General features: G+C 45.1%; 1 protein-coding gene across 9 annotated transcripts in view; it reads right to left on the bottom strand.

Moving 5' to 3' along the window:
• BCAS3 (BCAS3 microtubule associated cell migration factor) overlaps positions 1 to 27402 on the bottom strand; it is a 463105-nt gene that overhangs the window by 251683 nt on the left and 184020 nt on the right. For 8 of the 9 annotated variants that reach the window (XR_009556811.1, XM_060268432.1, XM_035139558.2 and 5 more), the window contains 3 exons: positions 6474 to 6598; positions 4110 to 4275; positions 325 to 425 (listed from right to left, as the gene is read on the bottom strand). Coding sequence is in view for 8 of the 9 variants with exons in the window: in XM_060268432.1 (XP_060124415.1) it covers positions 325 to 425; positions 4110 to 4275; positions 6474 to 6598 (392 nt within the window). In the remaining variant the exon portion in view is untranslated. Of the gene's footprint in view, positions 1 to 324; positions 426 to 4109; positions 4276 to 6473; positions 6599 to 19351; positions 19397 to 27402 lie in introns of all 9 variants that reach the window. The other variant, XM_060268433.1, reaches the window with a different exon arrangement.

The raw sequence follows: 27402 nt of genomic DNA on the forward strand, positions 1-27402 counted from the left end.
TTCTCTCTCTGGCCCCTTCCTCCCCGGGCACCCAACACCTAGATTGTCACCCATAAGGAAATGGGTGAGAAAGGTTTCCCCATTCCTGTTGTCGGAGACTACGTGAGAGTATGAAGTGGCACTAGTGAGGGAATAAGCATGCATATAATTTGAATCCTTTGTGGGGGTGCAGAACACCCTGAGAGTGCCGCAAGGGTTATCAAGGCCAGGGAGAGGAGCTGTTGAAACTACAAAGGTTTCTGTTCCCAAGGCTTTGTTTCTCCTTTCCCAAACAAAGAGCCGCACGGCCAGCTTCCAGAGGGGAGAGTTTTCCAAGTTACTTACAGCCGACGAGCAGATACTGGTAGCACTGCACGGAATCTGCGGCCAGGAGCAGCGGATGATTCAAGTTAAAGGGCGGCTGCAGTTCAGTCCACTGGGGAGTTCTGCGGAAGCAACACAAAAGAGTATTAATATTTAAGCTGGAAGAAAAATCAGCATCTGTGTCATCGCATCCGATTATTTATGCAAGAGAGTGCAGTGTTTATAATTATTTAAAGTTGTTTCGTACAAGCACGGAATATTACACACACACACACACACACACACAGATGGGAAAGGGGCGAGGAGTGGCCCAACCTGAAGAGAAGTTGTGAAAACATGCAAGCTTCGTACATTACTCTTTCTGACACAGAGATCAATTTAGGAATAGGGGGAGCTGACTTCCACCAGGTCAGACTATTTGTCTATCTAACTTCGGTATGAAACTGGCTTGAGGGCTCACAGCAAACAGGCAGCAGGTGATGGAAAAGATCCCCTGCCACCTGAAACCCAGGGGGACTACTGAGCTACGGAACAAGGGATAGCTGAACCTGTCCATTTCGATTTTTCTGTTTCTCATTTCCCCCCTCTTAACTGCATTTGTCCGCACTTTCACATTAGTTCTGTGAATTTATTTTTTAAAGAAACAAGTCCTCATGATTCTCCTACTACACACATCTTTATATGCAATTTTGCATAATATACAAATTTGCAATTTCCCTTGTGTAATCTGTTTTCGTATGCTATTTTCAATAATGTATGCGTTTATATACAAACTTTGCGTTGAGCACACTGGTTCTCAGCTGGTGGGTCAGGACCCAGCAGTGGGCTGCAGCCTGATCCAAGGTGGGTCGCAACAGGAGCACGGCCACCATGCTAATATATGGTGAAAGATTCAGAAAGGGGTCCTAAATGTATGTTTGGGTTGAAAGTCCTGGGTCTGAAAAGTTTGAAGATACCTGCTCTAGTATATGCATTTTTGGTACACATTATTTGGCTGGAGAACAGCACAGCAAAATTTGGAGAAGTGTGGATTTCTAAGTATGGCAGCTGTTCCAGTTTGCATATTGTTTCGAAAAGTTGAGAGTCTAGTGGAGAGCTAGTCTGAGGAGACAACCCCTGTCTAGATGAACCAGTGGTCTAGTTAAGGGTGGGGAAGAAATCCAATTCGGTCCATGTTTACAGAAAAACCCATCCATTTTGCACTTTCTGAAACAATATGCAAACACGGCCATCCTTCAAAATTCACCCTTCTCTTAGTTTTGTAGTTCAGTTCTCCACTCAAGTAATGTGTAAAAAAAACCTCACATACTCTAGGGCTAAGTGTGCATAAAGATGCATATATCTGTGAAAAGAACGTGCAAAAAATGCATTATGTTGTGGAATCTTGTTTAGCAAAAATTGATACAGTGGGCAAAATTGCATACAGAAATGTGGACATTAGAAGAAACTCAAACTAAAATGCTGATGAATTAAGACTTTTTAAATGAATTGCTTACTTGGACAAATGTGTGACATGAAGTCACTGAATTAACATATTTTTCTACTTTCCCCTTCATTGGCCGCCACAGAAACCCACCAAGGGTTTTTTAAAAGCATGTTTCTGGGGTGTGTGGATTTGCCACTTCCGTGCAACTTCTCATAACTCATTGCTTAAGCCTGACCTGATCCTAACCCAGGGCACTGGCATATCATATGACGCTGCAAGAACTAAGGATCTGTGAAAAAGAAGTTGGGCAAAGTTACAGAATATTGATCCGGCTAGGATTCACAATGCCATTACAAGTTGCTTGTTTTGACAATAATGGCCCTGGGAAAGAAAGAAAGAAAGACAGTGTTGTCATTTTAATCAGGGCTGGCCTCTCTTCAATTGCTTGGCAAATCATGTATTGATTAGTCTAAGCCAGGAATAAGCCAGCACTGAAGAAGATTGGAGCCTACCAAACAGGGGAAAAAGAAAAGAAAATCAATTGAAAAATATTTTAAAATGTCAAAAGCACTGACAATATTTTCTCAGCAATCCTCCTTTGGTTTTATTCGGTAAGTCATGGCTAATTTCTTTAAATAGCCTTCAGAACACACCCGCTTGGAAGACCTGCATAAGACAATTGGTCTAGTCGCTTGCTGCAGGCTGCGGAGGGCTGACTTGGCAGCCCCTGGGCTTGATCAGGCCCATGGGACCTTTCTGTGGGGCCAATCTGTCTGCCTCCTTCCACTCTATTTTCCCAGTTAGGCTGGAGCAGGGCAGAAGATGTCATCGCTCTGCACAGATTTCAGGTGAACTTGATGCAGAACAATTCACTATCATTATCATAGTTAAGCTCAGAGTACACACAAACGTGAGTAAACTCCAGATCCCCATATAGAATCAAAGAATTGTAGAGTTGAAACGGGACCACGAGGATCATCTAGTCCCGTGGTTCCCAATGTGGCGCAAACGCCCCACAGGGGGGCAATTTGGTGGTGGTGGTGGGGAATTTGAGAACGAGTTAGACCACATTCATGGCCTTTTAGGCTTCCTTCACGTGAATAGTTGTTCACTTTTTGGATAATAAGACTTATATGTCACCGGGGGGGGGGGCAACAGGTGGGGCATGGCCAAAAAAAGGTTGGGAACCACTAGTCTAGTCCAACCCTCTTCAATGCAGGAATCTTTTGTCCAACATGGGGCTCAAACCCACAACCTTGTGTTTAAGAGCCTCATGCTCTACCGACTGAGCTATTCCAACAGCAGCAATATATATGTTGTAATTGGGAACATAAAAACATAGGAAGTTGCCTTATACTGAGTCAGACCATTGGGTCTGTCTAGTTCAGTACTGTCTACACTCTCTGGCAGCAACACTCCACATTTTCGGATGGGACATTTCCAATGGCACCTGGAGATGTTGGGGGCTGAACCCGGGGCTTTCTGCATGCAGAGCAGATGTTCTAGCACTGAACTCTTAGCACTGAGCCCAATGCACAATTCTGTTTTTCATTTGAAATCATATATATATATAAATAAGAGAAGCCGGTTTCTACTCCTTATGGCATAAAAAAAGCATTTGAAAACATGGCAAGGCATGTTGAAATCTCAGAAAGAGAGAGTTGTTCGAATGAGAATTCGAGGGGGGGGGTGTTGCCCCCCCCCCGTGAGTTAATCATTCATTTATTTGATTTTCTTGTCACCTGCATTCACCCAAGGTCTCTGGGTGGACTACACACACACACACACACACACACACACACACACACACACACAGTGGAATCTCACAGTGGAACCTCGTTTTACGAACACCTCGGTTTACGAACGATTGTAACCCGGAAGTAAGTAAACCGAGGTTTCCGAGGCCTACGGAGGCCTCAGCGAAAGCCTGAAGACTGGGTCGCAGCTGCGGAGGCGCTCCCATTGCTCCGCAAAGGCCTCGGATGCCCCAGTGCCTCCCAGAGGCCGGGCCTAAAAGTACAATAAATATTTCAGTAAAAGCAGCAGCAAATCTATAAAGCAGAGGAGGTGCAGAATGAACTATGCTAACTAATTAACATTGCAGAATGCAAAATAAGAAAAATAATACCAACGGCAGGCCCAATTTGCATAATTTACCCTGTCTGCAAAATTCACCTTTTTCCTTGTGGAATGTGCATTGCATGAAAAGGGAATTCCCACATCGATTTTGCTCTGACACCTCCACCTGTGGTTAAAACTGTGGAACGCCCTGGGACTAGATCCCCTGGAGGCTGGAAGTTCTGAATCTGACCCAAGAAAAATAACTCTAACTGCAAGCGCCAAATGAAGCAGGAGCAGAAGTTAGGAAAGGGAAGGCTACCTAACGAGCGTCCAGCTGGCCCTTGGACAAGTCACCATTTCCAGTGGGGTGTCATCACTTATCTTTGGGGCAGTGCTGAGGGGCCGCGGTTCCAGCACATGCTCCACCAAAGTACCATAGCAGCTGATGATGTAGAGAGACTCCACGACAAACTGTTTGGACTGATCTGTTGGGGAGGAAGAAGATTGAAAAGATACTGGAATTTATTCTATTGATTAGCAAATGCTGCACAACCACCTTCATCCTTTAATGTAGTGGAGGCTGGTCCATTCGGACGAAAGGGCCACAGCCCCACCCATCTCAGCCTGCCCTCGCTCAGGCCCCACCTGCCTGCCTTCCCATGTCTATTGAGTGTTTTGTATACTTAACAGCAACAGAAGCAATTAGATTATAATACTGTACAGTAGTTGTGATTTGATAGCTAAAAGATACAGAGCAGAAGGTGAGAAACAACAACTCCATAGAAAAAGGGGCAAGAAATTGACAAAGAGAAAAGATAGAAAAGATGAAATTGTGTTTTGACTGTATATGTTCAAAATGTTGAAACTTAATAAAATATAATTGAAAAAAATATTTTGCATTTTTCTGTTGTGAACCATTTTTCTGTTGTGAAAGGTGGTATACTATTACTGCTAATAATAATAATAATAATAATAATAATAATAATAATATATCCTGTTTCTCCTATTTTAAGACGTAGTCATAAAATAAGTCATAGCAGGATTTTTAAGCATTCAAGGGAGGTACAGTATAGGATTGCACTCAGTGATCCAGCTCATGTTAATATTGCCTCTCCCTTTCCCACCACCCTTTTTGTCTCGACCCTCTGCCAAAGTCTGACAGCAAGACTCTCAGGGCAGGGACCTGACTCCCCCCCCCTTTTTAAACTTTTGCTGAGGATATTATGCAAAGATAAATAAATGCTGGTATAAATGCTGCAAAGACTAGATTGTGAACAGTTTGCATTATCTGCTTTCTAAAGTTTTCCCAAAAAAGACAAGCAGAAAGTTCAAAGTGTGAACGTTGGGCTCTTTTGGACCCAGGAATTCCCACGGTGAAGGGCCATGGGAGAACATCTCAGTGGGAGAACATATCTTCTGCATGCAGAAGGTCCCAAGGTCAACCCTTGACACTTCTAAGCAGTGCTGGGAAGATCTCCTTGCCTGAAACCCTGCAGAGCTACTGCCAGTCAGAGCAGATAATCTTGAGCTATATGGATCAAAGGCAGCTTCCAATGGATTTCAGGTATTTTCCTTCCCTTACTTGCACATTGTTGTGAGTGCAGCTTTGATTTTCCTTCCTTCTGCCACCATGATTGGCACTCCTCCTCTAGAGCCAGAATTTTATGGCAGCATCCAAAAGCATTGCTGAGAAAGGACCATAGCTCAGTGACAGAGCACTTCGAAAGTTGCCTTATACTGAGTCCATCCAGCTCAGCATTGTTTGCACTGACTGGCAGCAGCTCTATGGAGCTCTGGATAGGGGAACCTCCCCAGTTGCGTTGCCAGTTACTCAACCTGGGATTTTTCTGCATGCAATGCAGATGCTCAATCAATAAGCCAGGGCCCTTCCCTGAGTTAGTGTGACATAGTGGTGCTCCAGATGTTGTGGAGCTCCAACTCCCATCAACCTCAGCCAGTGATGATGGGAGACATCGTCCAGCCACATCTGGAGGACCAAAGGTTCTCCGACTATGTGGGACTCAGAGTGAAGGGTTCAAGCCCCACACATTGTGTGAGACCTTAGGCCAGTCACTCTTTCTCTGTCCTAGCCTAACCTACCTCAGAGTGATTGGGAGGATAAAAAGGCAGAACACCCAAATTAGGAACATAAGGAGCTTATATGGCTTCAAACAACTGGTCTACTTCAGGGTTTCCCAAACTTGGGTCTCCAGCTATTTTTGAACTACTGTTCCCATCATCCCTGACCATTGGTCCTGCTAGCTAGGGATGTTGGGAGCTGTAGTCCAAAAATAGCTGGAGACCCAAGTTTGGGAAACCCTGGTCTACTTCCTTCAGTACTGTCTACACTGGCTGGCCTACAAGGAATCTTTCCCAGCCCTAGCTGGAGATGCCAGGGATTAAACCTTGGACGTTCTGCAAGCAGAACAGATGCTCCACTTTCTCTATGGAAAGAAGCTGCTTCACATGCAGAACATCCCAGCTCAACCCCCTGAACCGCCAACTAAAAGTATCAGGTAGTGAATAATGGGACTTCCTTCTGGATGCCTGAACACCTGCACTGCTACTTCCAGTCGGAGAAGACAACACTAGGCTAGATGGACCAATGGGTCAAGCCAATATGAAGCAGCTTTGCATTATATAGTACATATTTGTTTATGCATTGTTTTCTGAGCACACAAACCTTTTTCCCTTTTAAGACCTGGATTGCTTGCAAACCACGACCTCGACGACCCGAAGACGGCAGCCACACAGAATTCTCCTCCCACTGATTTGCTGGGTGAAATTTGTGGAGCTGGCTTGCTTTTGCTATGGAAAATAGAAGGTGGGAGGGAAGGGGGAATAAAAAAAGATCAAAGTCTAATTATTATCAAGTAGTCCACCGGCATGAGTTTTGCTTGAGAGGCAATACAAAGCTATAGGGGACTGTTTTCTCAGAACTATGGAGAATCAATAAATCCTACAGACAGAACAGTGGCTGTTCAGCATTTCAGAAATGCAAAATTAACACGAACCTTTCATAAAGCAGAAATAGCTTGGTTATTTGATTCACTGCTTGCTCAGTGGGTATGGCAGAGATCAGCGACTAACGGCCTTGAGGCTATCTCTTCTCCTTCCCACCCCAGCCTTGGCAGCCGAGCTAGAGGCAGCAGCAGCAAGGAGGAAAAGACAGCTTTGATTTTAGCACTTGCTAAGAATTAGCACCTGACAAAATTAGCTCCCCAAATAATTGTATGGGCCAGGTTTGGGAAGAAGGGTAGAAAGGCACTGTGTTCTGGAGGCTCTTCTCCATGCTACAGTTCCACTGCCATGTCTAAAAGCCACACCAGGATTTGGGGGTGGGGTGAAAATATGAATGAAGCGTGTGGATTCAGGCAATTACCCCACCCCCACCCCAGTTCACTGAAGGATGACTTTGGGGGTTCTGCATTACTGCTAATCCAGTAGGTTGTCCAGGGAGGTTCTTAAGAACCGAGTCCAAACTTCAGAGGGATTTGGTCTCAGGCTCGTAATGGGATCAGATACTTCCGAATTGGGGAAATTTGCTTCCAAACGCCCAGCTTCCAGACTTTGGCATCTTTCTTGCATGCAGGTGACTCCAATCCCCCAACCTACATACTTACATCATCTTTAAATACCCAACAGCAAACCACCAACTTTTAGAGTAAGAGAGCACAAGCCAAGGTGGAGAAACACGCAGAAGTTACATGGAATGGAGACAAAATCCACAACAACAAGTGAGAAGCAAGCAAGCCACAGACAATGACACTTAGAAGCACTCCCTGGTGCCAGGGCAGCAGAAGGCACATGCCACATCCTTGCCTGTTCACATTTTTTAAAAAAATAAATAAATAAAACACTCCTTTGTCTGTCTTGTCCAGGAACTGAAAACTCGCCATCTGGATTCTTAGTTTGGTGCTAGGGTTGGAAGACTATTCTGTTTGGTCTGCATTTTGATGTGAAACTGATCTAATGGCGCAACTCCTGTGGCTGATACATGGATTAGAATGGAATTATCTTTGGGGTTTCGTCCTGCCCTGAATTTTGCAATTCAGCTCTCTGCCCCAAAAATGAAGTGCCAAAATGTGTTTTTAAACGATGTACTTTTAAAAAGGATAAAGTATGTTTGAGAAGGGTTGTGTCCAACGTAGCGCTAGGTTAAAGTCGCCTAGCAGGAAACTATTTTCCGCTGGTAAAATGTTCTATGCCAGTACATTCATACCTCGGTTTAAGTACGCTTCCGTTTGAGTACTTTCAGTTTAAGTACTCTGCGGACCCGTATGGAATGGATTAATACACTTTCCATTACTTTCAATGGGAAAGTTCGCTTCAGGTTAAGTACAATTCAGGTTAAGTACAGACTTCCGGAACCAACTGTGTACTTAAACCGAGGTACCACTGTAGAATGTTGTGGCACAAGAGAATGCATAAGCAGGTTGCTGGGAACTTCGCTGCGGAATACTGTATATTGTGCAATCTGTTGCTTGACAAGTTTCTACTAGTGAAACTACTGCCTTGGATTCTTCTGTTGTTTAACATTAAAACTCACCCATCTGCAATAGCCCCTGCACTAGCAGACAGAATGTTGGATCCTGTGTACATTGTGTGTATGAGATAAAATACATATTGAAATAGGTATTTTGTTGTAGCAGCATAGCTAGAAATTGTCAGGAACAGGAGAACAGCAGAACATCTCTCCCTTGAAGCTTGGTACAACAGAGTTTAGCAACTAGCCTTGGAGAGAAGAAAGGTATGGCGGGGGGTGGGGATCAAAACTTATGGTAAATTTATGGTGATTTGGTATCCTGCTGTTCTATTTGTTAATAAAAGTAATTCAACTGAAAGACACCCACTCTGCCTTCTCTCTCTTTGGTACAAAGTTCTGCTCTCCTCTCATGTCTCAGCAGCACTACAGATACCCTAAGCTTTTTTTGTTTCGTTTCTTCTGCTATTGTAAAGAATGATACTGTTGCTATAAACTGACGTTTCTGTTATTTGAATACGACAAATGCATGGAATACATATTCAAGTACACATTTGCATTTATTCATACATTTGCATTTAAATACATGGAATTTAAAAACAACAACACCAGATTAATATAGAAGCAGGCAGAACAGATGTATGGGGGGGAACGGGGCATGGAAAACTGTAACAGACTGATCCCTCCATCCCCATGATGCACAAGCTGAAGGCAACGCTGAAGTGTTCAGCTGAGCGATAGCTGTTTCCTTTAAAAGTGTTGCTAATGGGAGGTTGTGACTATGTGGTGTTGGAAAAGGTGTTGAGCACCGAGGGAAAGATTGGGATGAAAGTATTATGGACGGGAGCAGCTGGAACCAAGCCCCTGGCTCATTGAACAAGAGGTGGTGTGGAGTGCTCCTTGAATGGCTGAAAGTAATATAATTGCACCAAGCTGAGAAACTGTGCATTTTGACATGTATCATGCAGGAGAATTTCACACCATGGACTGGTCAGTGCTCACATAATAGGAGAGGGGAGAGGAATCGTTTTAAGCCTGAGAATTGTATTTCTTCTTGGGGAACCTTCTAGGGAGCACATGGTAGCAGTGTGTAGGGCTGGAGGGAAACGTGAGCAGAGCACTAAAGGGAAGTGTTGTGTTTGTACAACAGGCTAGAACACACACACACACACACACACACCCTCTCTATCCTCCATCCAGGCAGGTAAAACAGCATTATCAGAGTTCAAGATCTACAAATAAGGCAGGACAGGCAAAACCTTTGCAGAATGAGGACCAAATTCCTTGTGGGAAACTGTCCGAGACTCCTCAACCCAGTGGTGGGGACCAAAGGGAAGAGTGGGTGGAGCAAAGGATGTGATTTCTATCTTGCAGGGCAGACTGCAAGGGAGCCTGCAGGGTTTCCTGCACACTCCACAAACATTTCTCCATCCAGTCAAATAAAAGCATTGTCACAGTTCTAGGACACATTCCAGCCTAGCAAGAATCACTTGAGGGCATGGAGTAGGGCCAGTGACAAGCATAGTCTGAGGTGGTGGCAAAGTTCTGAGGCCAGGCAGAGGGGCCTGGGGGACGCCAATTTGCCCTTTGTTTGGCCCCCATCTCCGCTGTTACAGGGGTAGAGGTAGAGAAGAGGCCCTTAATGAAAGTCACAAGCACCACTTGCTGATTCTTGTTTTAGCCAGCCTTTCTTCCTCTCTGCACCCCACCCACTCTCCCAATAATTCCGGGACTGGGACCAAATCTATCATCCACTTTGATCCTTGGAACAAACAAAAAATCCTCCATGTTGGTAGAGCATGAGATTCTTAATCTCAGGGTCATGGGTTCAGACTCCACATTAGGCAAAAGGTTGGACTTGATGACCCGCGGGGTCCCTTCCAACGCTACAATTCTACGATTCTATGTTTCTATGTCTTGTGGCAGAGCTCCAAAAGGTGAGCTTGTGTCTGCTGGCAATTGATGACATTTATCTTTAAACAAAACTTTCGATTCAAGCTGTTGGCTGAATTTAATTTATTGATTTTTAGCTTTGGCTCATTGCGTTCTGGTTCTCTGAGGCTGCTTTTAGTCCTGCAATTGTGTTTTAATGATGGATTGTTGTTTGGTTGCTTTTTTAAAAAAAAGTCTGCTTTTTTATATTTTGTAAGCTGCCTTAAGTGACTTCTTTTTGGGAGGTGGGTGAAAGAAAGGTATTTCATAGAATCATAAATTGTAGCATTGGAAGCGACCTCGGGGGTCATTTCCACCCCAAATTTGACATTCCCATGAAGGCTACCTGCGGACCCAGGGCAGTCTCGAGCAGGTTGCACGCCCTGGTGCTGAGGGGGCGGCGCACCGCACCACTGGGGGTCTACCTAGAGCCGGCCCTGTGCGGACCACATGCTAGTAGTGGGCGGGTCCAGAGACAAAAGTGGGTGTGGCCAGAGGCAAAAGTGTCAGAGCAATAGATGCAAGCCTGACCATTGTACGACAGGCTGCATTCCAGCCATGTGTAAGTCAGAGGTTTCTAGGCAGCACTGCTCCCCATCTCACCATCCACGCAAGCAAGAGGCAATGTAACCATTCAAAGGCACATTCCAGACTGGCAAAAACACTCAAGGACAGGGGTCAGCAAACTTTTTCAGCAGGGGGCTGGTCCACTGTCCCTCAGACCTTGTGGGGGGCCAGACTATATATTTTTAAAAAATATGAACGAATTTCTATGCCCCACAAATAACCCAGAGATGCATTTTAAATAAAAGGACACATTCTACTCATATGCTGATTCCCAGACCGTCTGCGGGCTGGATTTAGAAGGCGATTGGGCCGCATCCGGCCCCCGGACCTTAGTTTGGGGACGCTGCTCAATAAGGATGCAAAACAGGGCATGCTGAGGGGTACTGCTTACAGAGAGTCCTGAGGGCCAGAGAGGCCCAGGGGCCACATTATAGATCTGGAAACATGGACCATTTTCAGCTCCCTCGTGCTCAGCAGGGAGACGGAGAATAATTGTCATCTTTTAATCTACCCCACCAAAATGATAATGGGGGTGGGGAGCAGAGCACAGTCCGTGTGTCCTGTAACACAGGCAGATGCACTCGCACCTTAACACTTTATAAAAACAGAAATCGCCTAAACTTCCACATGGGATTTTCTTTACACGCCCTGCATTTCACCGGGAGCCGGCAGTAAGCAGAAAGGTCACCCCTGGCGAGTCTCTTCCCAAGCCCTTGATGCCCCCAAACACTTACAATTTTTCACAACGCAAGTATAAACAGTTTCAAAAGGAAATGGAATAAAGTATGTTCTATTTACACCACGTCTTTAAAACAAACGTCCTCTCCGGCTCACACTGAAGCCCCGGCTTCCAGTGCCAAAACATTTTCAGTTTAAGAATGATGTTTTGTAGACAGAGAAAAGGCAGCCTTGTAAAACATGATTACTCTTGCGGTTAAACTTGAGTGAGAAGCAGGAGAGGGGAGAAAGCGGGCATATAGTAGTTTTGCTTTAAACATACTTCACTGAAGTGGGGAGGGCAGGGTGTGCATGGGGTTACCTTGAACCCATGGCTTCAAATCCTTGCTGGATTCCCCCCCCCAAAAAAATGAATCTTTAATATTCCACATAGGCAGGCTTGCCACACACACCTCGGCTACCCAGCCTTGTGAGGCAACTTGCATCTTACACGGTTTGGTTCTGGGGGTCCCCACATATATGCAAAAACGCATAAAGTCAGGTATCCCTGAAACTGCCCCCCCCCAATGGAGGACTGCCTACTCAACTTTTGGAAGATGGTGTGAGGGCATTCAGAGCCCTCCCACCACCTTCCCAAAGTCGGAAAAGCTCGCAATACCAGCTTTACAGAAGTGTGTGTGTGTGTGTGTGTGTGTGATAAATAAATGGAGTGTGTTTCTTCTGCTTTCCATTTATTTGTTTGTTTGTTTACCCACCACCCACACAAAGCTGTGATCGCGTAAGTAAAATAAGTGTAAGATGCAAGTTACATGTACAGTGGTACCTCTGGTTATGGATTTAATTCGTTTTGGGGTGCCGTGTGCACCCTGAAAAATCTGTAACTAGAGGCCAGCTGCTTCTGCGCACATGCGATGCGCAATAAAGTGCTTCTGCGCATGCGTGAGCAGCGAAACCCGGAAGTATACACTTCCGGGTTTGCCGCAGCCGTAACCCGAAGATTCTGTAACCTGGAGGTTACACAACACGAGGTACCACTGTATTCATTATGCATTCCTGTTCAAATTACCCCTCTCCTACTTAAGAAAAAGAATCAAATTGTTTTTCCAGCTGATGGATTCTGGGCCAAACTAAACATGACAGCTGTGTGAAAGATACTGAAGTGATTTCATGTAAACAAATTTGCATGCACAATTCAGGACCCCCACATTCATGCAGTTCCACTGAGACTTCCCTCCTGGTGCAAACAGGAGTTTGTGGGAGGGCAACTTTGATCAGGTGGTGAAAGGAGCCTTGGTGCTTCCTGCTCCCCTGTCCTCCAACTCCTATGGCTGCAATTCACAATACAAAACCTGGGCAAGTTAAGATTACATTGGATTTAGGTTCAATTTTTTACTTCTCACAAACAAAGCCTGATGCTATTTATGGCCAAATGTAAAAATAAGTAATAAAAATATCACACAGACACTATTAAAAAGAGATTTATCATTGGTGCCTGTCCAAACACCTGGGGAAACAAAAATTTCTTTGCCTAGCATCAAAATGATAGCAAGGTTGGTGTCAGGCAGGCCTCCTTGGGAAGAGCATTCCAAAGAAGGAAGGTTACAACAGAGGAGGTCCATCAATTGCATTCAGGCCAACAGTGTTGCATCTACTTTGAGAGCTTCACTTTCCTGGACCTGTGAGTGCTGAATGCCAGTTTATGAACAGGACTCTTGTGATGCTCACAGAGCGCCTTGGAACCAAATGACTCTGGTGTGCACCTCAGCCTGGAAATCTTGCATTGTTTTTGCTTTTGTATTTTTTACAGATTTTTTGGGAAAGCCATCTATCTACCCGACCTACTGCTCAAACAGCAATTTAGGACTTCATCCACTGACCAACTTGGGAAATATTTCCATCACTGTGTGTTCCCATGCAGAGAATCTACGACAGGAGCGGGGAACTTGTAGCCCTCCTGATGTATTTGGGACTACAACTCCCAACATTTCACCCACCGTGGCTGATAGTCAGGAGAGCCTGACAACATTGCAAAGGCTACTGCTTCTGCACCCCTGCTATATTTAAACCAAGCCTCCTCCAGCCACACAAAAATGCAATAAAAAGGGGGGAGTCTTTTCAAGGTCTATGGGACAGCAAGGATTCCAAAAGGCAGGTGGTTAAACTTGCTTGCTCGAAAAAACTCAGGGGCTTGAAAGAAGATAGAAGGATTTTAATAGATTATTGGATAAGATCTGGATTTTATTGATTAGAAAGCAGCGACTGTAAGAGGACTAGGCTTTCTGAGTCTGAAGCATGGGAAGTCAAATTTAAATTAGTATAATTTGGCAGAAGATTTGGATTAATTGTTTAATTGATATTTGTATAATTTGAAAATGGATTAGATGTTTAAATTGGAAAATCTAATAAAAATGTTTATTAATAATAAAAAAGGCACGTGATGGCCAAATTTCTTGTTCCGAAGGTTCTCTCTATGCGCACTACTGCATGTGCATACATGAGTGAGTCACTTCTTGGCGCCTTGTAAACTATGGCAGGCAGAGAAGCTAAAATGAAAAGAAAAGTTTGGACTTTTTAAATGCACTACCAATGAGAACTAAAAGTTGCAGATTAAGCCACAGATTTTCTTCTTTTCTTTTAAAAGTGATCTACAGAGAGGAGAAGTATAATCATCATCATCATCATCAGAAATCATAGTTCAATCACCATCCATAAAGTGAAAGCAGAGCAATTCACAATCATGGCAAGCAAGCTTCTTTAATCACACAGGTCTACAATTCACATGTTACTATTGCAGCGATCTGGTTTATGCAATACTATTGATGTGGTTTTCAGGGCTGAATACATTGCTCCTACCCGATAATAAACCAATAATTTATTCAGATCTCCAAGCTCAGCACACATTGCTAAGAGTAGTATGTAGATGTTTATTTTCATCCAGACTGCACAGTGCAAAGTCATTACTGATTGGAACAAGACTTTTTTTTAAGAACAGGCACTGCTGTTATCAAGTTCCTTTGGGTTGTGCTTTGGGTGGCTAATTAATCTTGAATAGGGGGGAAGGGGGAGAGTTTGGCTCCCTGTAATTTATTTCAGTTTTCTGATTAAGTCTAAAGATTAAAGCTTCTGAAAACTTTTTTTTTGGGGGGGGGGATATGGGACGCAAAAGGCAGAAGCGTTCTCCACAGTCAACAGAATCTGAAGAATGTGCATCCACAAACCAAAATTCAAATTCATTCCTTTTACCATCTCACTCAGGAAAAATAAGCGTAGCCACAGTTAGATGTAATACAGGGTTTCGTTACTTTCAGTACTGTCCATTAAGACAAAATGGTACAGACTACTTGTCTGTGACTTTGTTAAAAATAGGGGGGGGGCAGAAATCCAGCTGTGTCTCAGTGGGATTTATTTATTTTAACATTTTCTATCGCACTCTTCGTACACAAAGGGAACTTGAAGTGACTAAATGCATAGAGCTACAACCAATCAAGGCAGCGTGATAAAATACTACAAGAGAACCACCAAACAGAAGACGTTATCAGTTCAACCTCTCTCCAAAAGGCTTTAAAAAGAGAGAGAGACTAGTATTCACCAAGCAGCAGGAGCTATATAGTGACATAGCTGTATGGGCAACTCTTATGCAGGGGATTTGAAAACATCAACACCACCACCGAAAAGACTCCGTTCCCCATGGAACCCAGATCCCTTCTGCTTCACAGAAACAAAACTAGGTTTGCCTCCAAACGTACATTCAAAACAGTTAATTGCCAATCCTCGTTCCCTGTGCCTACAGGCACTAATTCCCAAATATTTGTTCATAGCACACACAACTTACATCTTTCATGTGTAGACATGAAAAGAAAGATCTCAGGTGTATATATAAGCAACATAATGTGGGAAGAGGCTCTTAACCTGCATGAGCTAACCTCACTTGCAATGTCAACTTCTAGGACAGGACTGCTGGCACCTGGGATGGGGAACATGTGGCCCTCCAGATGTTGCTGGACTAGAGCTCCCATCAGTCCCAGCCAACACAGCCAGTTGTCAGAGAAGATGGGAGTTGTAGTCCAACGACATCCAGAGGGCCACAGGGTCCCTATCCTTGGTCTACACCAGGGGTCCCCAGACTTACCCGCCTTCGGGCCGGTGCCCGCCGCGCCGATCGCGCAGTGGGCCGGAGGGCGGGGTAGTGCGCGCCAGTGCGCATGCACACACCCATTTACTGGCGCGGTGGCGCGCTTCCAGGCCGGAAAACTCGCCGAAAATTGTTTGCACGCATGCGTATGGGCCTCCCCCGACCCGGAAGTGCACCGGAAATGACCTCTTCTGGGTCAGGAGAGGCCCATACGCGTGCGCAGAAACGTTTTTCGGCGATTTTTTTCAGATCTGGAAGTGCGCCGCCGCGCAGCGCGCCGCAAGAGCAGGCGGTGGCAGCGGGCGGCGGGGGTCGTTGCGGGCCAGATTGGGAGGCCAATTGGGCCGCATCCGGCCCAGGGGCCGTAGTCTGGGGACCCCCTGGTCTACACTGACTGAGGGTGGCTTTACCAGGGGCTCAGCTTTCTGGGAATTTGTGAACCCTCCTAGGAGAGGTCAAGGATTGGACCTGGGACTTCCTGCATGCAAAACATGTGCCCAGCCACATGAGCTATGGCCCTTCCCAGAAATGGATGGAAGCTGCTCAACAGCACACTGTAACACATTACTTGGCAATACAAAATTTGGAGAGGTGTCCATTTTGAAGGACAGGTGTGTTTTGGTTCAGGCATTGTTCCCAAACTGCAAATCAGGCAGGTTCACCTTTAAATGAGAACTGAATTTAAACTGCCCCCCACCCCAGTCCCTACATTTGGATTAGGGCATTTATCTTTCTTGTCCAAACACACACACATTTGTCCCTTAACAAACATGTATTTGGCAGATCACAAATTAGCATTTCCCAAATAACACACATTCAAAGTTCCCCCTCAATGAGTTGTTTGGTTTTTGCTTTTAAAATCAACCAATAACAATAATTACAGCCCCCCCCCTCTTCTTTAATTCAGCACAAGCAAACAGAGCTGGCAAATCTATGTTCAATTATGCTGACATCATTAAGACCTTAATGAAAACAGCATGCAGACTTTTTTCTTTTTCTTTTTACAAGAAATGGTTCCTCTCCCAATAATTATTTTAAAAAGATGAACCATCCCAATTGCTGTGTAAGCAAAGAGAGGTTCATTTTCTTGAGCACGCTACAACTGCGGCATCAAACAGACCACAACAGACTCTTGTGAGCGCAAATACAATGATTTAAGGTCTATTCTATTACATTCTATATATTCCTCACTTTAATCTAGAGCTTTTAATCTTGGCTCAGGCCAGCACCATCCCTGGTTGACAAGGAATCAGCAATTATTCTTACGTACGCTATGGACATCTACTTATTCCCCCCACTGCGAGCCACTGAAGGGTATTTGACAGAGAATCAACGCTTCGACCATTATTCTTTTATTTTTTTTCTTAATGAAATGAAGTAAGGAGAAAGAGCTAACTGCCTGGGGGGGGGGGGCGACTTTCTGAAAGACAACATGGAGCTGATGTGGGGAGAGTGGCCCAGTTCACACACTTTTTTGGTGGTTTAAGTAGGGCAGGAGTGGACTTTTTAGCCAAAGTCTAGGGCCATGCAGCCTGGGATAAAGAACCACACCCAAAGTAGCAGACAACAGAGAGATAAGCAAGCAGTCTCAGTGTGGGCATGACAGAGCTCACTGGGGGTGATGCTAGTCACTGTGGCATCGTTACTTTTCTAATTCTTTTAAAGACATTTTATAGTTGGGGCTGACAGACTGGTTACAGATGCCCATGTTTTCATTTTTACTCCAATGCTGGTCTTACTCAGAGTAGGCTCACTGAAATTAATGGACACAACTAACTTAGGCCTATCAATTTAAGTGACTTGTCTGTGAGTAAAACATAGTTGGGTCCAACACAAATGCATTATTCTAATCTACAGCAAAGCGATGCTTATTCCTGAGTAAACTAATCAGGGTAGCAGGAGCAAACTCAATTTATTCATCCATGGGTTGGTGCTGAAATTTAAGGGAGTTTTTGCAATGTTGAACTGCAGACAGTCAAGAATTTCTTCTAAAAACAACTGGCGTTGGAAAAGTGCTTTTTGCTGTAGCATATAATGAATGCTGAAGCTCAGTGGTACAGAACATCTGCTTTGCATGCAGAAGGCCTCAGATTCTGGGAATGTTCCCTGCCTGAAACCCTGGAGAGCCACTGCCAATCAATGTCGACAGTTCTGAGGTAGGTAAACCAGTGGTCTGACTTGGTATAAGGCAGCTACTGTTGTTGCTACATTAAGAAAATGGAAAAAATGGAAAAGGCCTGTGATAGCCTCTGCTGAATTCAGGCCATTAGAATATCTCCTCTGGGTTTGAGCCCAGCCAAAGTTCACTGGGGCAGAAAGTGGGGGAGTACCATGGGCAATGAGGGCTCTAGCATGCTGTCTTTAAGTCTTAGAAAAGCTATCTAAGCACAAACAGGCTGGCCACAAATGCACAAAATGCCCACTACATAGAGCAGGGGTGGGGAACCCTGTGACCCTCTAGATCAGGGGTCAGCAACCTCTTTCAGCCGTGGGCCAGTCCACCGTCCCTCAGACCATGTGGTGGGCGGGACTATATTTTTTTTAAAAAACTGAACAAATTTCTATGCCCCACAGATAACCCAGAGATGCATTTTAAATAAAAGCACACATTCTACTAATGTAAAAACACCAGGCAGGCCCCACAAATAACCCAGGGATGCATTTTAAATAAAAGGACACATTCTATTCATGTAAAAACACGGCTGATTCCTGGACCGTCCGTGGGCTGGATTGAGAAGGTGATTGGGCCGCATCCAGCCCACGGGCCTTAGGTTGCCTACCCCTGCTCTAGATGATGCTTCTGGACTACAGCTCCCATCATCCTTGACCATTGGCCATGGGAACTGGAGTCCAAAAACTGTCTGGAAGGCCGTAGTCCTGCCCCCCCACTTGATGTAGAGGGTAACAGAGGATGTTGGTTTGACAATTACAAGGGTGGAGCCAAACATGAGTGTGAACATTTGGTTGCTGTCGAAAATCGAGAACCCCAGGTCGAGTCCCCCCCCCCACTTCTCCCAGTAACACGTAGATACAGAAACAGGTGGTATGACATTGTTACAATGGGAATTGCCCCAACTTGGGCCACATATTGTTGGCTGTCACGGTGAGGGGTGGGGAGAAGCCAGGCCAAATGTGACCAGAAGGTATCCTCAGGCAACTACCAGCCCCCCCAGTAGGGCCCGCTGCCGGTGCCAGCATTAGACACCCCCACTAAAAAAAAAACACAATCCCATATAATCAGCACCAGGTGGTTGCTATTTTAACTTGCAACCATGTCCCCAGTGTAGTGTCACTGGGGCATTGTGGGAAGTGTAAATAGTTGGTCAGCACTGATCCCTGAGGTGCCAGTGGTGCCCCTGGATGAGACCACCCAAGGGGAGGGATTGGCCTAAGAAGAGACCTTCCCAGAGTATACTGTGCCTGGAGTCCCCTCATGATTGGAGCTGGCACCAGGAGACGTTGGGAAACGAACAACACAGTAACAAGACATTCTGTCTGCCAGTACTGGGAGGGGGAAGGGAAATTTGACCAGGGGCAGCTGTTAATAGCAGTAACTCACGTTGGGCATCACATTTAGTTCTGCCCCTTAATCACATATCACTTCCATGTACGGAATAAGAAGCTCATGCAGGAGGAGGAGGAGGAGGAGGAGGAGGAGGAGGAGGAGGAGGAGGAGGAGGAGGAGGAGGAGGAGAAAAGCAATGTATGGTACTTTCCAGTGAGTACAGCAAATTAATTAGAAGGCATGCTGGGATTGAACTGAACTCACCACGGAGCTTTTATGGAAAAACATCCTGCTCCAAACAGGTAGGGTCTTCGTGAAAAGGGGGAGAAATGCACAGAAATTAGATGGCAGAGGTCATCGTCAACAAGCAACACTCAAAATCATGCCATTTCAAAAAGAAAGAAGGAAAGAAAGGTTTTCTTTTTCTAATGGTCACCCGTTTTCTAAATGAAAAAAAAAGTAATTCCCACCCGAAAGAGGGGGCTGAAAACCCCATTGCAAGAAACATGGGGATGTTGCTGAAAATAGCAGCCCCGTGCTGAGATCTCCCCTTCCTGCTCCGTAACGTGTAGTCCTGACATCACCAGGGACTACGGTAGTCCTCACGGAGGCAGTAAACCAGTGTGTTCTGCACTGTACCATGTCAGATTGCAGGTGGGTGAACACATGACTCTTCCATACAAGGCAGACCTTGTCTGATCCAGCAAATCATTTTGTATTTTTAATTCTACTCTTGAGAACCATGCAATAGCCGTCCCTTCATCTTCTAGGCCATAGGTAGGCAATCTGCGGCTCCTCACATGTTCCTGGGCTCCAGCTCCCATCACCCTGGCCACTGGCCATGCTGGGCGAGGCTGATGGAAGCTAAGAGTGCTGCAATATCTGGAGGATCACAGCTTCCCCATTTTTGTCCTATGGGAAGGGAGAGCTTCACACATTCACATGCTCAAGGTGCGCATGCACATCAGTTTTCCATCAACATCTATGGAAAGGCAACAGAAATGGGGCATGTATACACTGCAGAGGTATGCGCACAAGGTGCACATGCAAAATGTTCCCCTCTGCAAGAACCAGACTGGATGTCTGGAAGGGACATAGCTTAATAGAGCACATGTTTTGCACATAGAAGGTCCTATGTTCAATCCCTGGCACCTCCAGGTTTGGCTGGGAATGTCACCTGTCTGAAATCCTGGAGAGTCTCTGTCACTCAGGGTAGGCAACAGTGAGCTGCTTGGACCAAGGTTTTGACTTGGTATAAGGCAGCTTCACATGTTCCTAAAAATGGTGCCAGCAGCAGGGCCAGCTCATCCACTAGGAAAAGGGACATTTGTGTCTCCGCTTATGTGGGCCCTGCCAAGGGTCAGGAATGTGGCTAAATATCAACAGAAACAATGCTGGAGTTTAATAAAACAGAACAAAATACAAAGTGTTCAACGGAAGACAACGAAACCTCAGGGATCAAATGAGTAACAAAATATGGAAAGCAGTAAATGAGAGAGGTTGTGACTTAGTAGTACCACGGAGGCCTAAATTCAACCACCCCTCAAATTGTTTTGTGGCTAAAACAGGCTAACCCCTATGCATGTACACCAAAGATGCCTGGGCAAGGTATAACTTTCAAGAACATGGGGTTGAAATCCAGTTTGTTCATTACAGAATTTACACAGGAGTAGACCTACAACATGCTTCTAATGCATTGTCACCCACACAGCAGTGAACAATATCCCCATATCTGAGACACCTGCCATTTATGATTTTCATGCAGTAAACAAAAAGGAATCTGCTACCAAAGCATCTACTGGTTTTTGCATTCAGGTGCAACGCATGCGCACAGCGCCGCCCCCAAAGTGGCCCGGAAACATCATGCACAGCGCCGCCCCCAAAGTGACCCGGAAACATGTCACTAAAAGGGCAGGGCAGGGGTGGAACTGGGTGTTTGCAGGCTTCTTCAATGGGTTCCTGTTTTCACACAATTTAACGCAAGCACGCAATGACACGGAACGCCACCCCCGCGTGAATGAGGGGCTGCCTGTATTTAGAAATAACTATAATTTAAATAGAAAACTAATACATCTCACCATATTGGTGACAACTTGCAAAAACACACAACAACAGCCGTTATGGACATTTGGCAACTTTAAGCCTTGTATATTGCACTGGTTCTTTCGTTGTATCTCCCCTCTTTTTCTGTATTTTAATATTTTGTGTGTGTGTGTGGAGAGAGAGAGAGAGAGAGAGAGAGAGAGAGAGAGAGAGAGAGAGACCCGGTGGACATGTGCTAACTGATGATAGGGGCACCTTCAAGACTTCTGCTCTCAGGGCCGGCCGGTCCTTCCATTAGGCAGAGTGAGGAAGTTTTGATGGGCAACATCAAGGACAGCCCCCGCCCATCATTTATTTATCAACTGGACAGCCCTTCCAACAGATTAGACTTTCCATTACAGGGCTGCCTCAAATAGCCTTTGAAATGAAGGGCTGTCTCTTTAAAGTAGGACACATGGACAACCTATTAAATGTGGAGTGAAGCACAACACTGTTGAGTGGGAAATCAAGATACAGGAGCTCTGCCCAACATCTGCAAAGGTGTGGGAATGGGCTGATTTAGGTGCCCCCCCCACTTCAGCTATCAGAGGCGGAAGAAAAGTGGGAGGGAAAGCCAAATGTTTGCAAAAGGTTGACCGGAATATGGCCAGAAAGAGTCCTGCTATCAAAACTGATGTCTGGGATCACCCGTCTGACAAATATCTGAGCATGTTTTCTGAGCAGCTTCCAACGCAGAATGGCTCTGCGTGCATTAATAAAAAAGGACAATGTACAAAATTTACAAGAGAAACCATCCTCGAATCGACAGCACCAGATGGCTGAGTTGGGTGACAAGAACACAGCAATGTCAAGCCAAAGAAACCATCAGGCCTGTCCGACAGCTACTAGGTTCACTGCATGCGCAAAACAGATGATTGCTATTTTCACCCCAGGAGACTCTCTTGGGTTTTCTAAAAAGTGGATTTATGTAAACGTTTTTCGAAACTGTAGAGACAATAAAATATATGGGTTAAAGAATACTGCTACTACAACCACCACCAATAATAATAATAATAATAATAATAATAATAATAATAATAATAATGGCAGCAGCCTTTAGCTCAGCCTTCCCCAACCTGGTGCCCTCTGGATGTTTTAGACTCCAAATTTCTTTGACCGTCAGCAATGTTGGTTGAGACGGATGGAGTCCAAAACCTCTGCTGCGTACCAGATTAGGGAAGGCTACTTTAGTTGATCAACAGGTTAGATCAGTTGATTAAAAAACAAAAGCAGCGCCTTCATTTTAGTTGGAACCCTTCTCTCTCACTTCTGCTATTGTTCATAGTTTGGGTTACAAGCCGTGAAAATTAGGATCCGTAACGTGGTAGAAGCATCCCTTATGATTTGCTGCTGATTAATCTATGGGTAACACAGCACATTCCCTCCCATTAAATATTAGACAGGCACTATCTCTGGACTTTTGGAACCTACTGAAGACCTTCCTCTTCCAACAAGCCTGCATCGAAATTGATTTTTTAAAAATACGTTTTATGGTTTGTGTGTTCGATGCCCTTGGGCTCCTTTGGGAGGAAGGGTGGTATATATCTATACAGCCAAAACCACCACCACCACAATAATAATAATAATAATAATAATAATAATAATAATAATAATAATAAATACCAACAACAGCTATGGTTTGTTATTTAACCCTACGGAACTGGGTATATTTGCTTTTAAAATCCTCTCTCTACAATGTATCACAGAATCACAGAATTGTAGAGCTGGGAGGGTTACCTCTGTTCCCTGCAATGCAGAAATCACAGCTAGAGACAGGTGGCCATCCAACCTCCACTGAAGGAGAGTCTACCGCCTCCCAAGGTAGTCTGTTCTTTGACTAAGAACATGCAGTTGCCATGAAGCTATTGTCCCCTCCTTAGTATTTTTCTCCTTGGAAGAGGCAACACAAGACTCCATTCCTCAGAATCACATCAAGAATATGGGGTTGCTGGAAAGCATTTTGTCAAGTGATTATATTTCCCAACTATTTTTTTACGTATCCACCCCTCAGTTCACTGTTTTACATTCTGGGGGTTAAGGAAAGTGAACTGGGTATTTCTAAATTTGATATTGTACCACTACCCAACCAGAGCCCCAGGAATAAACTATGGTACAAATCTGAACCCACAGACCTAACCCACTCTTCCAAAACATTATGACTTGCGAATTTAATTTCCATAAATGTGTTGCCTTCTGGTTTTATTTTGTGTGTTTGAAATCTAGGGATTTAATTCAGATTTTTGTCGTCCTTTAAGAGTTTGGTTTTGGTTTTCTTTTGTTATTTCCTATTCAGCTGGTATTGCTCCTCTTACCAAAAAGAAAGGGGGGGGGGGCGGGAGGGAGAGAAAAAAAGAAGTCTGAACCACTAATAGGTCCTGGAAAGGATTAAAGTCTCCAGAGTTCAAAAGAGATCAAACGGATATCAGTGATTTTATGAACAAATCGTACACGAGATGGGAAACGTTAAAAGATGATAACATCTCAGCCAGATCCCACATCAAAAAAATGTGTTATCTACATTCTTCTTCCCGAACTGCAAAAACAAACGCAACTGACTGAGTTCCACCATGCTGAAGGGAGTTTCTTGCTAGCTAAACTTTTGCTAAACTGGGCAAAGGTTAGATCTGTAAAGCTGTGCATCTCTTCACTTCCCAGGGCTGGGATCCAAAAAATTCTGAGCTCCGGAGGGGCATCAGACTTGGGTTGTTTCTTGATCAGCTCATCTCCAATTGTCATCTGGCAGGCAGACCATTTTTATAAACAGAAGGGGCTTTCAAAGGATGGTAAGTGGGCCATTTTTTTTTAAAAAAAGCCCACTATTTAATATTATTACCTAAATTAAGGCGGCTCAATTTTTCATACCAAGAAAGCCACAATAGTACTTTGGCACAGAAGCCACAGGCCACACTCTGATTTGTCATGTGGTGGGGGAAAGCAAGACCAAAATTTGAGGGAGGCGGGGCCTTGGCCTCACGCTGCCTTCCCAAAGTGGGCTAAGCAAGGTGCAGGGCTTTGGGAAGGAAGCATGGAGCTCTGGCAGGGTCCTAGAGCCCTCCCACCTCCTTCCCAAAGCTGGGAAAGTGCTAACTGGGCTTTGGGAGGGAGATGGGAGGACTCTAAGACCCTGTCAGAGCCTCAAGACCCAAAGCCTAGTACCTCACTTACCTGTCTTGGGAAGGCAGTGTGTGGGCTGGGGAGGTGTCACATGTTGCTGAGGGCTGCCCTAAAGGTCTTGAGGGAAGTATGGAAGTGGGAGAAGGCATTGGAAAGTGATATGGAAGGTCTGGGTCTCCTATGTCCCCCTAATGTGCAGGTCTATTGTGGTGCACGCACAGCGACTCATATTTGACTGAGCCCCTGGCTGACCCCTCCACACAGGACTGTATCCAACATGATTCATACTGAAGACTAGATCCACTGCAATCAATAGGTCAATGAATTTCAATGGGTCTACCCTGAGCAGAAGTCGGCTGACCATAACGCCCTCCTCCCCAAAACAAGCTAGTTTGTTGATAGAGAGGCCAGTTATGCATTGCCAAAGAACAAAAGAGGGCATAGATTTGCATAAAAAATCGCACATGCTAATTCATATCTCTAGGTGTCTGTTTAGAAAGAACAATTGTTTAAAGAGATATGCAGCCCCTCTCACCATAGAAGGGAAGGCACAGCCTTTTCCTAGTTACAGTGTCCTTATCTTTAAAATAGACTTAAACTGTACAGCACAGCCCATGCCACCCTAAAAATGGTTAAGTGTCCTCTGTAAAATGGGACACTGAGCCACCGTACTACCTGATCTATAAGGTTATAGGGAAGAAAATTGTTGTGAACTATTTCAAAAATAGGAGGATGTTGGTGTGTGTGTATGTGTGATCAAATAACCTTGGGTAAAAAAATGATTGCCATTCCAGAATTAATCTGGTATTGTACCAGAATTGCTTTTTAAAAAAATCTAGCACTGCCTGGATAGCCTAGTGACGGATCTGAGACTTCGAAGATGAATTGAAGGGAGAGGGAAATGCCAGTCACACACCCCCTCCCTCTTTGCACAGGAGATAGTTGCAAAAATCCAGTGGGTTCCAGGCACTTCTCCTCCTGACTAAAGCACAATCGCCAAGGTTAGGCAGCTGCCGCCAGAACGAGAGAGAGGGAGAGAAAGAGGGAGGGCCTTGTTCCCTCAGAGCGGCGCTTAAAGGTGTTGCCCATGTAGGTGTAAATACATCTGTCTTCTGCCATTTGTGGTAATACACTCGCCCTACACTTCTCAGAGCCAGGCAGATGGTCCCTGCCCTGTCTTCCTATTACAGCCTCGCGTCGCTCCGTGCTCCGAGAAATAGGAGGGCAGATGTTAAATATGTTTAACACACGCTTTGCCCCCTGGAGGTTTAAGTTAAGGCTGCTGTCTCAATTTGGCCATTTTAGGCCTTGCCAAGCTTCAGGGAACATCGGCGTTCCGCTTCATTCTCTCCTCCACAAAAGGGGCTTCCCGTCCATTCCCCCTCCCTAACCCTTGCATTCAGATGGTGGGCCCAATCCACTATGAACATCTCTGCAAACCTCCAGCCCTGTGTAAGCAACTGTAGAGCCCCCCGTATTTCTATCCAACAGCGTGTGTGTGTGTCCGCTAAATTTTGGATGCACAAGAAATGGAATTGGTTTGGAATCTGAATGGGCTTTAAATTATTTCTGTCTGTGGCTGTATCTTCGATTTCAGTTTCCTGCTGTTTTGCCAGGAGGGGATGGTGAGCCAACTTTTTTTGGAGGGGGAGAGTTTCATAATTGTTGAATATATCTATATCTATCTATAGTACGTGTTCTAGCCAAGCACAAGCAATTTTAAGTCCTATTGATTTCAACGGGACACAGGAGCACAAGAAGCTGCCTTATACTGAGTTGCCTTATCCAGCTCTACACTGACTGGCAGTGGCTCTGCAGAATTACAGACAGAGGATATTCTCAGCCCTGCCTGAAGATGGCATTGGGAATTGAACCTGGAACCTTCTGCATGCCAAGCAAACACTCTACCACTGAGCTATGGTCCTCCCTAAACACACAAACAGAAGCACAAGGTGAGTTAAGTAACAACCATATGTAGCTGCTGTATTCTGAGTCAGACGCTTGGGTACATCCAGCTCAATACTGTCTACACTGACAGGCAGCAGCTCTCCAGGGTTCGGGGGCAGGAGACATCCCCAGCCCTACCAGGGAATGAACTTGATGCCTTCCGCATTCAAAGTGGATTCCCTTCCACTGAGCAGTTGATGTAGATCTCCCAGTGGAAACAACAGGGCTTGGAAAATGCTACAAATCTGGCAGCCTCAACATGCAGCTACCAACCCCTAGACAACATCAGATCTGTGTAAGGCACTCCTGGTACTGGGGCAATCCCTTTCTTCTAATTTATAAGCATAATTTCAGCATGCTGCGCTTACTTACTCATATAACAGCCCTAGAAAGGTATAGAACTGGGAGGCAGTGATACTCCTAGGGCCATTTAGTGAGCTTCCCGGACTAAAAGATGTGAACCTGGGTCCCCTGTCCAACAGTCTGTGTGCTGCTTTCACACTATGCCCTTGGCTTCTGGAGTCCACAGAGGCCCATAGAGTTCCTTCTACTCTATTACACAGGAAGCTGCCACAGAGTGACACAAAGCGATTTACATTAAAACCAATTAAGAGCATCCATATATATTTTTTCTAATCTAAAACCACAGACAAAACAGATCAGGACGTACTGATCTGACTCCAATAAAATAGACCACAATGCTACAACTTACAATTAAGGGCCAAAATCCCAGGCCAAAAAGATAGAGAAAAGATAGTCGGTGCCAGGAGTGCCTCCTTGGGGACAGCATTCCACAAGATGGGGGCCACCACTAAAAAGCCATTTTCGTGTTGCCCCCTTCCAGACCTCTCATGGGGGTACATGAAGAAGTCAAACCCATCTAGCTCAGTATTGCCTATACTGTATGAAAGCAGCTCCCCAGGATTTCAAAAAGGGGTCTCCCCGGCCCTACTTGGAGGTGCCAGCACTGAGTTACAGCCTCTCCACTCTTCTGAATTATATTTGCTCTATCCCTCCGTCAAAATGAATATGCAACCTTCACTCACTTGAGACACAAGGCAAAAAACACCAACCCCGCAGGGCTTTGATACATACACGGATACATAATTTTATTTGTATGCTGCCTTTCCACAGTTCAAACCATGCTCGAGGCGGCTTACAACATGAAACAA

The sequence above is a fragment of the Zootoca vivipara genome, chromosome 15 (genome assembly GCF_963506605.1).
Source record: "Zootoca vivipara chromosome 15, rZooViv1.1, whole genome shotgun sequence".
NCBI classification, from domain to species: domain Eukaryota; kingdom Metazoa; phylum Chordata; class Lepidosauria; order Squamata; family Lacertidae; genus Zootoca; species Zootoca vivipara.